This window comes from Diabrotica virgifera, chromosome 5 (assembly GCF_917563875.1).
Source record: "Diabrotica virgifera virgifera chromosome 5, PGI_DIABVI_V3a".
Classification (NCBI taxonomy): domain Eukaryota; kingdom Metazoa; phylum Arthropoda; class Insecta; order Coleoptera; family Chrysomelidae; genus Diabrotica; species Diabrotica virgifera.
The window spans coordinates 25,507,571-25,525,699 of NC_065447.1; the positions used below are offsets into that span (position 1 = coordinate 25,507,571).

The 18,129-nt window shown below is 32.9% G+C and overlaps 1 protein-coding gene across 1 annotated transcript in view; it reads right to left on the bottom strand.

Moving 5' to 3' along the window:
• Positions 1–5,419: 5,419 nt before the first annotated feature.
• Positions 5,420–18,129, bottom strand: part of LOC114329719 (uncharacterized) — a 30,660-nt gene continuing 17,950 nt past the window's right edge. The window contains exons 3-5 of the mRNA XM_028278903.2: positions 15,299–15,503; positions 8,141–8,285; positions 5,420–5,674 (exon numbers count right to left, since the gene is read on the bottom strand). Coding sequence (XP_028134704.1) covers positions 5,491–5,674; positions 8,141–8,285; positions 15,299–15,503 — 534 coding nt within the window. The 3' untranslated portion in view covers positions 5,420–5,490. The remainder of the gene's footprint in view (positions 5,675–8,140; positions 8,286–15,298; positions 15,504–18,129) is intronic.

Here is an 18,129-nt window from a genome sequence, read left to right on the forward strand (position 1 = left end):
TTAAAATTATAACACCCGTACTATCAGCCAAGAAATGAGTACACTTTTTGTATACTATAAACAGAAAAATATATTTACGAAAATAAAATAATGTAATATATGCAAATATTTTTTCATACAAACAAAACGACTCCTTTATTTGAACAAAGCAAGTAGTTTCTGAAATTGCACGTGTAGACCGGGCTTAACAACCTACCAGCTATTGTAGAGACGTGCTGGGTTAAATACTGAGAATTTGAGTGCAGAAAGAGAGGAATATTTTATTTTTGTGCCGGGGCGGCGTGGCTTGGAAATTTCCAAATGCAACAGAAAGACACTATAAATGAAAAACCGTTATTCTCAGAATAGAGATTATCAAAATATGCAAATACGAAGGACCTTGAGGATTTAATTAATAAATAATTAATATGATACGGCTCGATGGAACAGAAATGTTTAGGCAATACGTAAAGTATCCTTAACAATAGTAACCTATACTTATTGTACGGTTATAGAGTATATTCCCATAGGTAAGCTGGTTAAGAGTAGATAACGATTTTTCATATGTAATTTAAAGTATTATCTGCATAAATGGCACAAAGAATATTTGCTACGAGAGGTATATGGTTCAAAATGCATACAGTATCACGACTAATAAGTTATGTTCACATACATGTAGAGTACTTACAGTTTTATTCCTTGATGACGTGTCACATCAGAGCTCTGATTGAATTCCATAATCCATTTGGTTCATTTGTAAGGCACTCACTAATACGCTAAATAAATCATCGTCGATAATACTGAGCAGATTGAATTATCTGAGCGGTATAAAACGATAGCAAAAAAAGCCGGTAAAATGCGGCCTTTTTACGAATAGCGGGAGCGTCGATAGATTAGAGATGATTCTCGTTAGGAAGCTTTTGACGATCTGCCCCGGCGAGGGGTTCAAATGCGAGTCTCAACAATAACCTGGAGTTTCCAGAAAGGTTACATAAATACTACTTGAATTTTAAGTAATCAGTAGTACAGGGGCGTAACTAATTATTTTAGTGAGCCGTGTATAATATATTTATTGTACATTTACTTCTCTTCTATTTTCTCTTGGTCTGTCGGATCTGTTTCGGTTTTCTCGATATCCCTGTTCATTTTGTCTACCATTATTTCTGTTTTCTTGATTTGAGCGTGTGGTGTTTCTATTCTGGTATTCTCGATTTCTGTCCTCATTCCATTGCCTATTTCTTTGTTCATAATTTCCTCTTCCGTTGTCTCTATTTTCGTTTTCCCTTCTGGGATTAAAATCTCGTCTTGTATAGTCCCTCCTATTTTGATTTCTATCTCTGTAATCTTGTGTTTCTCGGGGCCTTTTCTGCAATCTCTTCTATTTTTTTAACCATTTCCTTCTTAATACTCTCTATATTTCTGTTGTTTTCTTCTATGGCTTGTTTTGTTTCCTGTTGATTGTCATCCATTTTTTGCTCCACTTTATCCATTTTCTTTGATGTTTCTTCCTGATTTTTATCCATTTTCTTTGATGTTTCTTCCATGGCTTGTTTCGTTTCACGTTGATTTTCATCCAGTTTTTGTTCCATTCTTTGTGACTGGAGTTGCATCATTCGTAATATTTTATCTATTCCTGATAATTCTTGCTGTTCTGATGCCATGATTGTCGTGTCTAAAATGTCTTCTTGGTCTGAATTATTCTCTTGATTTGAATGTTCTTTTTGTTTTTTGTTGTCTTTGCTTTGGCTTCTTGTCACAGACATTTGTTTTCAAGAAGTACTGTCCCCGCCAAATATGAAATTTTACTAGTATGTTACCAAGACGACTTTTTCTCACCCAAATATTATAAATTGTCAATAAATATATCAAATGTAATATCGTAAAAATAAAATATTAAATCAGTTATGTAAAATTTGTACCTAAAGAGATCTAAAATTTTATGTTATCAAATGTAAGTATCTCACTTTTTACCACAGGCATATAAATTTTCAAATACCGGCTTTACTCTTTCTATCCTTCAAATTTGCCACTAGAAATACTTTATAATGCCCTCCACGTTGGACGCCAGTTGTTGTGATCTTGATTATTGATATGAGATAATAATTTTATATGTCATTTAATTTAATCAATGCTTTAATAATAATCTAATTAATTTACCAGATCACATATCAATATGTTTTCAATCTCAGGGCTTTTTTATAAAATTAATTACTTACATACGTGGCTTCTAAGTATTTCTTAATGGTTCCTAATCGGGATAGGAAAGAAAAGAGTAGAATAATAACACATATGGGTTACAATTGTAATCAAAATATTGTTTATTTTATTTAAATGGCAATCACTGCTTAATATTTGCTATATCTTATTATTCTTAAACATAACATTTATACATGGGAATCTTATTTCCTTTTGATTTCCAATTGAAAGTTTTTATTAACATTTAACTATTATGATTTATCAGCAACAATTCTATTTAAGTTTGATGAAGCTTTTCTGATATTATTGATTATGTTTCCTCAATTTTAAATGTGGTATTTACTACGAAAAAACCCATACATTCATGTCCAAACAAATGAGACTGACCTTTTTTTTGGTGCACTGAGAATGTCTTCACATAAGACCCGTTTCCTGCTGTCCTTGGCTGCAATCAAACCTCGTCCTGGCTTCCAGTAATGTTCTCCTCTGAAACTAACTCGTATAGCTCTCGTTTCCTGCTTCTGTTGTGATGCTGTCTTCTACCTTTTTCGAAACTGCAATCAGCTACCGGGAACTCTTGGCTCAAGGAGGTTCTTTTACTCTCAACTTGGCCTACCTCTCGTTCTACGATAGATTCTCCACACTCACGGAACTACACCGACTTTCTCACTCCTCGAACACTACCGTCTACTACTCGACTTCACTTCTCGACAGCTCAAAACATTCTGATCTCTATTTGTCATTCATTCCCCTCCTTTCTAAATATCCCTTCCAGATTCACAAATCAAAATTCCACCACCAACTCTCATTCGCAGTATTCCTCAAAACCAATTTTTAAACTTTCTAAATATGCTTAATGGATTTCAAAGAAAATAGTTAATTCCCATTCTAAAAATTACTTTCTACTAATTACAAAATTTAATGATCTATTATCTACTTTCACTAAGTCTTCTTTAGCATCGGCTAATGATTGAACCTTCCGCGAACAACGATAATGACCTATTTTCGATTTCACTTTAGTTTTATTTTAAGCGCATTGTTCCGAGTATCGTTTTAATCACTTCTTAAAATTAAATATAACAATTTGTTGTATACAGGTTGTTCTAAATTTATATGCCCGTGGTTGAGAAAATTAAAAATATTTTATATTAAAGTGACTTTTGTTTATAATTATCAAATTTTAATTTTTATATCAAATAGAAATATAACAATATACAGGCCCTCAGGATATTGCCATGGCTTTCTCTCATCATTTTAGCTCAATTTATCAGGTATCATCCACACATCAAGGTAGTTCACAGGGATCTTTTAACTTTTCAGTTATTAATGAAGAAGATATGAAGGTTAGTATAAAAAAATTAAAGCCAAAAAAGGCCACTGGTAGTGATAATATCCCTGCCTATATCTTTAAAGGATGTTCTGATATATTTCAAAAACCATTATCACATCTATTTAATCTATCTCTTAAAACTAACACCTTTCCAGACAAACTCAAAGAGGCTACCATTACTCCAGTTTTTAAATCAGGTAATAGAAACAATATAGAAGACTATCGTCCAATAAGTATCCTTAATTCCCTGGCTAAAATATTTGAATCTATTCTCTATATGAATATACTGAAAAATTTTGAAAATGAATTTGCTGCAGAACAACATGGTTTCTTGCCTGGGTTATCCATAACTAGTAATCTGTGCATTTTGTCTAATTTTGCTAGTGAGGCAATAAATAATAAACTCCAATTAGATTTAATAATGACTGACTGCTCAAAGGCATTTGATATGGTTGACCATGGCATTCTTTTATCGAGATTGAATGAGTTTGGTTTTTCGCATGATGCTTGTACATTTATAAAATCGTATGTGGAATCAAGGTTTCAACGAGTCAAAATTGGTAGGTGTTTTTCAGATAAATTTCAGGCTACATCTGGTGTCCCCCAAGGGAGCAACTTAGGGCCTTTGTTTTTCTTAATTTTTGTCAACTCACTACCACAATCTCTTAAATTTTCTTCTAGTTTGATCTATGCTGATGATTTTAAGCTTTTTAAGACTATACATAATCCAAATGATTGTCAGTTACTACAAGAGGACCTGACCTCAGTTATAGAATGGTTTAGGGACAACAATATGATCTTGAATATTAAGAAATGTGGAGTCATATCTTTTACTCGCAAAATCGACTACATTCAAAATAATTATAGAATTGACAACTGTGTAGTATCTAGGAAAACCAAATGTAAAGATTTGGGAATATACCTACAGGCTAACATGAAATTTAGTGAACACTATATAAATATTGTTAACAAGGCCTACAAAATATTGGGATTTGTAATAAGAAATTCCAAACACTTTAGCATAAACACAACCATTAGACTATATAACGCTTTAGTCAGACCAAACTTGGAATATGCATCAGTGGTATGGGCTCCTGAAGCCAAATTTCATATTAATCATATAGAAAAGGTACAAAAAAGATTTCTAAGGTATTTATACCTTAAGAAATACAATGTGTATACTCACCTTACGCCATCAAAAGAGTTGCTTGAAATATTTGGCTTGCAAGCATTAGAGCAAAGAAGAAATATGCATTGTGTTGTGTTTATTCATAATATTATTAACAATGTTAAATATAAGAAATGTGGTTTGATCAATTTTATTAGGTTTCATGTGCCAAAGGTCAACCTAAGAGTAAACAGTAATGACCTATTTTCTTGTAGTCCATATAATCCTTGTGCAATAATAAACTATATGCAATATCAGTGTAATGCATTAATAAAGATCTGTGATATAGACCTCTTTAACTGTAGTGTAAGGGATATTAAAAAATGTTATCGTCAATAGATAAGTAATGGGCTCAATTTTAAAATTTTATTAACTTGTGCCTTTTTTTTAATGTGTTTACTTTCTGTACTTTTATTTTTTACTTGTGTGTATATTGTATTTTTTTGTACTTTTTGTGTGTATATTGTTATACCAAGTAATGAGCACACTTACATGTAATTACTACCTAGGTGGTGTTTGTAAGTTTTAATTAAATAAATAAATAAATAAATCATTCGATAGATTTTTGAAAAATATTGAACACAACGTACACAATGTTATTTCACAACGTACACATTTTTATTTCACAACGTACACATTTTTATTTCACAACGTATTATGTTTTCCGTCTTTTGCGTTATTTTGTCGGTTTTTAGCGCACTCATCACTGTATATTCTCATTAATTGATTTTCAACCACACCTCAACTTCTCTAACGTAATAATTTCATTTATTTTAGACATAAATTATCACAGAATACATAATAAATTACGTTAAAATTATGTAAGCGAAAAATGTTCTTTAATAATATTATTGAGATCATTAAGACTACTAATATAGTACTCAGGTTTATATTCTTCGGGATGTTTCCAATCTCTGATGTCTTCTATTGATGAAATACCGCTTAACACTAGAAGTTTTTGGAAGCCAGCTTTAGCTCCCATTGCCATATCTGATGCAATACTAAAAATAATAAAAAAAGCAGTATTAATATAATTATTACAACTTCTGACGACATAAGAGCATAAATGTATAACAATGACATAAATGTATAGCAGATTAAATGCATGACAGATATGTGTAAGTTCTCAAAAGATGCAAAGAGTTTTTATAAATTTCTGTTTGGGTCAAACAGTAAAAATTTTCAAGATGGTGTAGATGGGTTTAGTATTTAGTGTAAATTTGGGCTTTGAAACAAGAAATTAAAAATGAGGAGTCGTTACAAGTATCAGTGCCTGATTCAAAATAAATTGTCTTAAAAACATTATGTTTTCAAGGTACTGTAAGAAACGTTATTCCTTTATTTGTTATGTCGAATAAATGGCAACCAGAAATGAGTTATTCCACAATTTTTGTTTTAATTTCTACGAAAATCTAGGATGATCTTTTTTTCATATGTATAGTAGTAAACGAACGGAACCAATTTCTTTTAATCCCAAAATTTCGATTTTTAATCTTGAACCAAACAAGGTGGTGCATAACACCATAATTCATAAATTTACTGTTTCAAGGTACTATCCTCTGGAATCTTTTTAGACTAACAATGTGATTGACACCATGAAACAAAACAATTTTTTGTTAAGGTATTAAATGCTAAATATAATTCATATTTCGTTACTGTCTCTTCATATCGCCGGTCCTGGACAAGAATGACGTAACTGCAAAAAGCCAAATTTCTCAGGAGAGCAAAAAACAATTTTTAAATATTTAAAACAGGGATTAAACGGGGAGTAAAATCGTCCAGGAGCATCGGTATAGCGTTTATTCTTAGAATGATTCTTAGAATCACACACAATTTTTTACACTATAATTTTTTTTAAGAACATACACCTGTTTGCCGGTTTGACCTATTTAGAAGTGTGTACAAGTCATACAGTTTTTTTCAATTTTATTTTATCCCTATTGGTTCGAATTTTATTATCTTAATTTAATCCCCTCCACCATTTTTATGCGTTGCGTCATTATTCAGCTAATAAATTTTAGATATTTAAAATAGTGATTAAATAAAGAGTAACCGTCCAGGAACATCAGTATGGCGTTTATTCTTAGAATGATGGCTTTTAGCTTCATCCCTATTGGTTCGAATGTCATTATCTTAATTTAATCCCCCCATTTTCAACACTGTCTGTAGTTGCGTCATTCTTAATCTTAAAATTTCTCTGTATAAAAAACGATTTTTAAATATTTAGTATGACTTTTCTACAGCGATGGTTTTTATTGTCATCCCTATTGGTCCAAATTTCATTATCTTAATTTAATCACCCCCATTTTCAACCCTATTTACAGTTGCGTCATTATTCATCTGAAACAAGGTCTAAAATGGTGCGTATTTCAATAACGACGCAACTACCCTGTATAAAGCTCAGCACATAGTTAAATTTCAGTCGCTTTTGTATCATCTGTACACAGTATTGTAGATGTTGTAACGAGTAAGCGATGGACTACCCCAGCTAATTGAAATAACATTCGAAAATATCATCCCAACTAACCAAGATAGCCATCGCCACACCCTTAGCTTAGCTCAGTCACTCAGGTGTGTGTTCGTCTTGTCCTAACCTTAGATATGAACTATGAAAATTGGAATGGAAGCAAACAAAACAATGTTTTTAACTAATCATGTTTATTGTTCATAAAGATATAATAAATAAAATGACTTAGTAAATTGCATTAACAAATGTATTCAAATTCTTGCCAAAAACTAACAATTCTGGATTATACTTATGGCTTTTGGTATTCGGCTCGATGGTAACTTCTTGATGTCGTATGGTACTGCTGCTGGTTCTGCAACGGGCTCTGGGGTTCTAAAAGCTGTACTCCACCAGGCCTACAGGTGTTGGTCGTTGCAGTGTAGTTGTTGGGGTTGCAGTATGGATGCCATGTCCTCGTTGTTCTATCGCCGGCGATTTGAGGGTTGTTAAAACTCCCGGAGGGAGAACGGTGATCTTATTCCAAAAACCCAAGAGGAAGATGATTTGTTAAAATAAAATGATTTATTTTTGAAGCTGTTCTGCCTTTTAAAACATTTCCACCTCCATTTTGAGAATGAGATACGGGGGTTGTCACTGTCATTAAAATGACATGACAACGAACCTTGGACCGAAATTTGAAATAACGAACATGGAACACAAGAGATGATACAATGTAAATAGGGTTGCCTATTATAGAACGGGCGCCAACCGATTTTTAAAGGGGAAATGGGTAAACCAAATAGAAGAAGATAATTATTAATGAAATATTACAGGAAATAAGGTAAGATAATTATTTAAAAATAAAATATCAAAGATGTGACGTTTGTAACGATACAATGTTAATTACGCAATAAATAGGAATTGACAAAATTTGCAGTTACGTCATTCTTGTTCTGGACAGGAAATATAGGAATCTCACTTAAAAGCAAGAACACTCTATTACTATAAGTAAAATACTTACGAGTCTCCAACAAATAATGTCCTACTGCAGTCCTTAATATTAAAGCTCTCTTTGATAAAGTTTACACACATATCAGATGGTTTTCCCATTAGAATAGGTTCTTTATTAGTGACCTCTTTTAGCGCGTGTGCAGCGAAATATTGACCTAAAAGTAGAAAATGGATATATAAAATCATCAGCAATAACTGACGTATAGTATCCAGTATATAGGGTGTCAATTTGAAAAGTTGCCACCCCCTATAATTTGGTCCCTATAGAAAATCTAAAAAATATACAAAAACACGTAAAATTTATTTGTGCGGGGGACATTTTGTAGACCAGTTTTCAACTAAATTACATTAACCCTCTAACGCGGGCGGACACAACCCCCAAAATCTTTAATGGAATGGGGGGTTGAGTGATACCTCATTTTAAAGATCGTTCGATTACCTTTTCATAAATACCACATCTTCTTCTTCTTCTTATGCAATCCACTAATGGATGTTCGCGATCACGTTTGACCATTTTTCTCTATCCCTTGCAGTATGTATTAGATCTCCTATGTTTTTTTAGTCCTGTCCATTGTTTGACATTACGGAGCCATGACATTTTCTTCCTGCCCACTCCCCTTCTTCCTTCGATCTTTCCTTCAATTAAGGTTTGCAGAAACTGGTATCTTTCATATTTCTAATAAGGTGGCCAAGGTATGCCGTTTTTCTCTGTTTAATTGTGCATAGCAGTTGTCGTTCTGTACCAATTCTTCTTAGGATTTCTTCATTTGTTATTCTTGCGGTCCAGGGAGCTTTAAGGATTCGTCGATAGATCCGCATCTCAAATGCCTCTAGCTTATTCATTGTGTTTATTTTTAAAGTCCATCCTTCCATGCCATATAGGAGCACCGTCCATATATAGCATTTTGTGAATCTTAGTCTTAGGTTTATCCGACTTATTTAGGCCAATTCTGGCCCTTTCTATCCGACATTTAATTTCCATATCCGACATCCAGTCTTCACATAGCCAGGTTCCCAGGTACTTAAACTTTCTTGGTTGTTATATGCTAGTCTTGCATTTTGATGCTGACAAAATTGACGGCTGATTATAAGGAACTTCGTCTTTTTTATGTTGATGCTAAGTCCCATGTTCTCGCTATGCTCTCCAATTTTATTAAGAAGGTTTTAGAGGTCTTCTATATTGTCTGCTATTAAGACCGAGTCATCCGCATATCGTATATTATTGACCCAGGTACCATTTACTTTGATGCCGCTTTCGCATTCCTCAAGAGCTTCCTGGAAGATACTTTCTGAATATAAATTGAACAGTAGTGGGGAGGGAATGCATCCCTGTCTTACACCTCTGAGAATTTTTTGAGCTTGCGTTGTTTCATTATCGACCTTGACGACAGCTGTTTGATTCCAGTAAAGAGCTTCTATGCAACGAATGTCTTTTTGATCTATGTCGAGTTGTTTTAGTCTATGTACGAGTTTATGATGTTGTACTCGATCGAAGGCTTTTTCATAATCTATAAAGCACATCATTACATCTTTCCTTTGATCGTAGCAGTTCTGAGCTAGCACTTGGGTTGTAACTAGTCCTTCCCTGGTACCCAGGCCTTTTCGAAATCCAAATTGTGAGCAACCAAGAACCTTATCGCATTTTGTGGAGATTCTGTAGTGAAGAACTTTGAGCAATATTTATACAGGAATACCACATACATTTTTGAGGAATACCACATACATTATATTTATTTTCAGTACTTTTGGAAAAATCAAGTGAAACCATACAGATATTAAGTATCGAGTTCAGAACTCCAAAACTTTTTTTTGAGTATTGAACTACAAATTGAATTTTTTTGGGTATTGGAGTATATGTATTTTTTTGGAGTATTTTTGGAAAAATCATGTAAAACCGTAAAGATATTAAGTATAGAGTTCAGAACTCCAAAATTTTTTTAGAGTATTGAGCCCTAGATTTTTCCAAAAGTACTGAAAAGAAATATAAGGTATGTGGTATTTTTGAAAAGGTAATTTAATGACCTTTAAAATGAGGTATCACTCAACCCCCCTTTCCATTAAAGATTTTGGAGGTTGTGTCCACCCCCGCTAGAGGGTTGAGGTAATTTAGTTAAATCTCTCCCTCACAAATAAATTTGATGTGTTTTTATTTATTTGTAGATTTTCTATAGGGACCAAATTATAGGGGGTGGCAACTTTTCAAATTGACACACTGTAGAGAGTTTATGGAAATATCCAAATGAACCAGCTTATAATACTCACATCAAAATAATCTAGGGGACAAAAACAAAATACGAGGTTACAGACGGATTTCAAATAATTTATTTCAAATATTAAAAAAAAGAAGTTATAAGCAAGTGTCCCGAATATAAAATAAACATTTTTTCTTAGAATGATCGCAATAGCTCTTAGAAAAATTAAGAGAGAACTCCGTAAGTCAAAAAATACTAACGAAAAAAATAAAAAACTAATTTATTGCCCCTCTACTCCCAACAAAGTAGTCTTTAGGTTAAGTTAGTATAGTGTATGACCTCCACGGTGGTTGATTATTGCCCTACATCTGTTGGTCTAACTTTTGATCAGATGGTCTTTTGATCAGATGGTGTCTTTCTGTGGTATTCTGTTCCACTCCATTAAAACGCCCTCGAAACAGTTTCTGAACTGAATAAACGTATTGAACGAAATATTTTTTTGTAAAATACATCTGCCCAATATGTCCCATGCATACTCAATTGGGTTTAAATCTGGCGATTGTGCAAGCCATGATAAAACCTCAATTTCATTATCTTCGAGGAATGATTGCAAGACCCTGGCATTATGTGGACGCGCATTGTCGTGCACTAATTGAAATTGGGTACCAGCTTGTTATGCAAAGGGTACAGCAATAGGTTCGAGAATAATATCGCGGTAGTCTGTTGCATTTATAAATCATTCCAGACAAACGAGATTGGTTATTACACCAAGAGTGATGCCACCTGATACCATTATACTGCCGCCTTGCTGACTATGAACCTCCTGCGCGGCGACCAATCGTTCAGCATTGCCAGATCGTCTCCAAATTCTTGTCTGTCTCGTATCTGGTGCAAATGCAAATCGAGACTAATATGTGAACAAAGTAGAGGCCCACTCACGTCTAACCCAATTTGCGTGTCCTTGTGCCCACTGAGTTGACGAACGCGATTTCCTCTGGATAACACAGGCACTCTCACAGGTCTACGAGTATCTAAAGCTACTTCATGCAGTTAATTTCTAATAGTTTGGCAACTTACAAACACCTGATGGGTATTTTGCATTGCAGCCTCATTTGTAATTGTGATGCTGTTGTAGTAAGATCTCGCAAAGCCTGCAACCTAAGAAAACGGACTGCAATCTGGTTGGTTATCCTTGTACGGCCTGTATGACATTCAGAAACGTCACCAGTTTCATGAAACCTTAACCACAAACAATTAATGACATTACTGTTCGCGTGGATGACCTCAGCAAGGTCTTTTTGACTTCTGTCAGGTCTAAGCATCCCGATAGCAGGCCACTGTACTTCCCGATTTAAATGGTGTCTCTTCGTTATTCGCAATTGCAAAACTAAATGTAAATCTACATAGGCATCAAAAAGCAAGTACCAATAAAGAAATATTACTTCTTATCTTATAGACAAAAATGCATATTGAAGTTTTTTTTTATTTTTTATAGCCATTCTTCTCAGCATTACCGTCCAAGTTCTTCTTCAGCATTACCATAATCGAAAAAACAACAATAAATATAAAAACCATAAATTTATTTTTATATTTGCAGCTAACATTGATTTAAACCTGTGAATATAGGTGTCCCCTAGATTATTTTAATGTGTGTATATTAGGAATAAAATGCATTCATTTATAGTGTAGGCGCCAGAGGGGTCACCGTGTCATATTCAATTCTGATGGACAAACTCAACGGTTTCTTATGGATTTTTGGCTGCTGATTACGAATTTCGAGGGGGGATTTCGATCCGAGTGGTCAAAAAATTGTTATAAACAATTTAATTGTTTATAAATTGTTTATAAGGCTCTGGCTCATAAACTAAAAGATTAAAAAAAAATATTTCAAACAAAATTTGTTCCTTAATAAAAAAACAAGAAAAAACCGTTTACTAAACTTAAATCTAACAATTAGAACTCAAGATATTGTAAAATTAGTGCACAATGCAAATTGCAAATTGCAAAATAAGTATTTTTCCACCTACCTCTACCGAAAGTATACCTTTCCGGACCTGATTGTAGGGAGCAAAGTTGTACTTTTCCTCCCTAGGGAGGAAAATATTTTTCCTCCCTAGGGAGGAAAAGTAAAAGTGACGTCATGGTATTTCATTCATGAAATATAACTTATTGACGCCCTGTATAATATCTATTTTCTATTACGAAGTATCTATACATTTTAAAGTTTATTTATAAAACATCCTGTATTTTGCAGAATGGTAAAAAACAGTAAATTGTTATTTTGATTTGACAATGTTTACATTATTAATTTGACTTATATTTGACAGTTGACAGTTATATTGTACCTCTTTGTTGTTTTAGTTCTAATAGATTTTGTTGGTTAGTTACATAAATAAATTAAGTAAAAATGAAAAAATGACTTGTTATTTGAGGAAGGTGGAAAACCCATATGTATAACATGGGAGTAAAGTGCCTTTTCCTCCCTTGAATGATTACTGCCCTCCGCTACGCGTCGGGCAGTAAACTTCATTCTCGGGAGGAAAAGTTACACTTTCCTCCCTTGTTATACAAATAGCTATTTCGAAGCTTTATCGATCGTAACTCGGCTTCTGCGCAAGCAAATGAGTCTTATAGGTCTGGATCCCGCGTATGAAAAAAAAGTTGATTAATAGCAAGCTGAAAATTTGTTAATAGCTTAAGGGTATCTAGTCGAATAAACTTTGATATATGGGAACACTGAAACAGGGGTAGTTTTAATTGTGGAACAGGTTAAAAATTTGGAACGGTCACAGCACCAAAACGGCACATTTATTTTGTCCGACAGAACAGACTTAAACTCTCCGAACAGAGATTAAACTCTCATGAAAAAATCAGACTGCTATTTATTACCTGTCATAATTCCTGTCATTTGACATATTCTACATGTTCCACTCATTAAAACGCCCATTTGGTGATAAATAGCAGTCTGATTTTTGCATGAGAGTTTAATCTCTGTTCGAAGAGTTTAAGTCTGTTCTGTCGGACAAAATAAATGTGCCGTTTTCGTGCTGTGACCGTTCCAAATTTTTAACCTGTTCCACAATTAAAACTACCCCTGTTCCAGTGTTCACACATATCAAAGTTTATTCGACTAGACACCCTTAAGCTATTAACAAATTTTCAGCTTGCTATTAATCAACTTTTTTTTCATACGCGGGATCCAGACCTATTAGAAGGTGTCGCTTTAAAGCTTAATTAACAGGCTTCCAAACAAAGTTTATTAAATTACTTGATCTTCATTTGGTTTCAACCAAATTTGAGCTATAAACATTTATACTTTAATGAACAATAATGATAGAAAAACTCAAAAGGAACAATTTGAGGTTATGAAAATGTTCATAAGTTTATTTTTGGCCAAGATGTCGATATTTTAATGGCGCGCGCTATGAGGCGCAAGATAGGCTCACCGCGTAAAGGTTCACGCGCTAACTTCTCGATGCAAATTATAATTTCTATGTATACATACGTTATCTTCATTTTTCATTTTTGAAGATCCTAATAAAATTTTATCATATAATTCTTATAATTAAATCATCATACTGTACCTCGTATCACCTTTCATTCTATTTACTTTGTCTTCTATTTTTTGCACTAAATGAGAAAAAAACATTAAAAACTAATATTTCAGAAGTATAACTAAAAAGTGAGTTGATATTATTCATTAGTACTATTTTTACAAACATTTTTTTCATGCATCTGCAAATCTGCAAAGAGATATACAGGAAATATCATCAGATTTTTTACATCTGCATAAGTTCTTAGCGAAATTTGAACAGTTACATGGTGGTACAAGTCTGTTCTTGTAGGCAGTAAAACTAAAACTTTTTGAGGCTTCAGAGTCTAATTATCTATATGATATCCATATAAAGTGGATCTAGTTCTTTTGCAGCATCATCAAGGCCCGTCAATTGTGTGTATGCCGCCACATCATAAATGCTCGTTTTATATGCAATGATGATGCTGCAAAAGAATTCGATCCATTTTTATATGGATATCACATATTGGCTCATTTGCTTGCGTAGAAGCCGAGTTACGATCGATAAAGCGTCGAAGAATACATACTTACTTGACTGTGAGCCAATCTTGCGCCTCATAGCGCGCCATTAAAATATCGACATCTTAGCCAAAAATAAACCTACGAACATTTTCGTAAGCTCAAATTGTTCCTTTTGAGTTGTTTTATCATTATTGTTAATTAAAGTATAAATGTTTATAGCTCAAGTTTGCATGAAACCTTTATAAACAAATTAATGTACAATTTTTTTGAGAAAATTATAACTTCAAACGGGTATAACTTTAAAACAAATGAAGATCAAATAATTTAATAAACTTTGTTTGGAAGCCTCTTGATTAAGCTTTAAAAGGACACCTTATAGGGCTCATTTGCATGCGTAGAAGCCGATTTACGATCGATAAAGCTTCGAAAAATACTTATTTTGCAATTTGAAATTTGCATTGTGCACTAATTTTACAATATCTTGAGTTCTGATTGTCGGATTTAAGTTTAGTAAACGGTTGTTTCTTCGTTTTTTATTAAGGAACAAATTTTATTTGAAACATTTTTTTTTATTTCTTTTAGTTTATGAGCCAGAGCATTATAAACAATTTATAAACAATTAAATTGTTTATAACAATTTTTTGACCACTCGGATCGAAATTCCCCCTCGAAATTCGTAATCAGCAGCCAAAAATCCATAAGAAACCGTTGAGTTTGTCCATCAGAATTGAAAATGACACGGTGACCTTGGCGCTTAGACTATTATATCTGGAATCCGATCAAAATAAATATATAAACAGCTACTAAAAATGGATAGGTGGAAAGAATCTAAAGAGAAACAGATTCAAGAAAAACGCGATGAAGCAGAAAGGCTTCCCAAACTGCATGATTCAATTAATCTTTGTAAAAAAAAATTATCTTGTCATATTATTCTACTTACTAATAATAGGTCCCTTGGGTCCCACTGGAATTAAGCGGTCACCTAATGTCATAATAAAGGCGGTATTTGGTCGATTTAAATACCAAAAAGCCTTTTGTACTTTTATAAAATTAAAATTGAAGTCAAAATCTATTATTACTGCTCCAACGTTTGCATCATCGTAGTAGGATAAAGTGTTTGCTAGTCCCTCTTTAATTTCGACAGGCTGAAATGTTAAACTTTCTTAGGATACGTGATACATTTGCGATTACATTGTTTAATAGACATGAGCTTGTTGACATATTGGCTGTAATTCGATAAATATTTTTTATTTTTAATTAATCAAACAAAAGGACTTTCACATTAAGATTAAAATTAAACTATAACTTTGGTCCTCGACCACCTAAAGTAAAGGCTTCATTAAACACTTTTTCCGTCGACCGTCCATTTATGATCAATTTTAACACCCTCAAAATCATTGATTAATGACCCATATTAATGAATGATTTTCTATTAATGAACGATTTCATTATAGGCAACACAACATACATTGCTTCCATAAATTAATTAAACGCTCTGTGATTGGCAGTGACCTGTGGTGTAGGCAACCAAACATATACCTATTTATATTCCCACTAAAAAATTTAAAATCAAGTAGCCGCTGTTAGTACTATCTGTCATTGTATGTCATTATTTACTTTATTGTTTAAAATTCTGTGTATTTGAAAAATCAAAAGATGGATATATCTTTATTTCTGAAAAGTACGGTCGACGGAAAAGTTTTTTAACGAACTCGTGAAATAAAATGGCGATTAACAATCTCGAACATTAACGCTCACGCGTTAAAATATCTTAATTTTTAATCGCCCTTATTAATACACTTGTTGGTTAAATAACTATAAACAGATGAGAGAAAACATTAACTACAACATGTATTGCCTTACTTATGAAGCAAAAAGCTCAATAGTTAAACGGTCACAAAAAATAGTTCGGGCCAATGAATCCAATAAGTAGTGTTTATTGTATACATATAGAACTACACTTGAGAACAAAATAATCGACTCACTTGCTGAATTGTACACGTTAGAAGTCTCGAATTTCTAAACCTGTTGTCCGATTCGAGTGATTTTTTTAGTATGTTACAGCCTTATTATTTAAGAAAATCGATGTAATATTATTATTGCTAGACAGGTAATAGTATATTAAGTATGGAGAACGGTAAGGGTTTTATACCGATCGAAGACAATTGTTTGGAGGAGGAGCGGAGCGACGACTCCAATTATTGTCTGAGATCGGTTACCCTTAACGTTCGACATGCTTATAACGTTTTTTGCACGAATGATACCATTATAAATTATAAAATTAAACATTTTTGTCGTATTGACTAGTTTCATTCATTTTATCAAGATAGATACTTTGGTTGTTAGGTAGTAACTAGGGTGCATAACAACAATGGAGAATTGAGTTTTTATTTAGTTGTCAATAATTTTAAGTACAATTTTGATTATTAAAAATTAAAATATGAGCGAAATAGTCTAGGCGCCAAATAGAGGTAACCGTGTCATTTTCAATTCTGATGGACAAACTCAACGGTTTCTTATGGATTTTTGGCTGCTGATTACTAATTTCGAGGGGGGATTTCGATCCGAGTGGTCAAAAAATTGTTATAAACAATTTAATTGTTTATAAATTGTTTATAAGGCTCTGGCTCATAAACTAAAAGAGATAAAAAAATGTTTCAAATAAAATTTGTTCCCTAATAAAAAATGAGGAAACAACCGTTTACTAAACTTAAATCCGACAATTAGAACTCAAGATATTGTAAAATTATTGCACAATGCAAATTGCAAAATAAGTATTTTTCGAAGCTTTACCGATCGTAACTCGGCTTCTACGCATGCAAATGAGCCTTATAAGGTGTCTTTTTAAAGCTTAATTAAGATGCTTCCAAACAAAGTTTGTTAAATTATTTGATCTTCATTTGTTTTAAAGTTATACCCGTTTGAAGTTATAATTTTCTTAAAAAAATTGTACATTAATTTGTTTATAAAGGTTTCCAGCAAACTTGAGCTATAAACATTTATACTTTAATTAACAATAATGATAAAACAACTCAAAAGGAACAATTTGAGCTTACGAAAATGTTCGTAAGTTTATTTTTGGCTAAGATGTCGATATTTTAATGGCGCGCTATGAGGCGCAAGATTGGCTCACAGTCAAGTAAGTATGTATTCTTCGACACTTTAACGATCGTAACTCGGCTCCTACGCATGAAAATGAGCCAATATGTGATATCAATATAAAAATGGATCGAGTTCTTTTGCAGCATCATCATTGCATATACAACGAGCATTTATGATGTGGCGGCATACACACAATTGACGGGCCTTGATGATGCTGCAAAAGAACTAGATCCACTTTATATGGATATCATATAGACAATTAGACTCTGAAGCCTCAAAAAGTTTTAGTTTTACTGCCTACAAGAACAGACTTGTACCACCATGTAACTGTTAAAATTTCGCTAAGAACTTATGCAGATGTAAAAAAGCTGATATTCCCTGTATATCACTATGCAGATTTGCAGATGCATGAAAAAAATGTTTGTAAAAATAGTATTAATAAATAATATCAACTTACTTTTTAGTTATACTTTAGAAATATTAGTTTTTAATGTTTTTTTTCTCATTTAGTGCAAAAAATAGAAGACAATGTAAATAGAATGAAAGGTGATACGAGGTACAGTATGATGATTTAATTATAATAATTATATGATAAAATTTTATTAGGATCTTAAAAAATGAAAAATGAAGATAACGCATGTATACATAGAAATTATAATTTGCATCGAG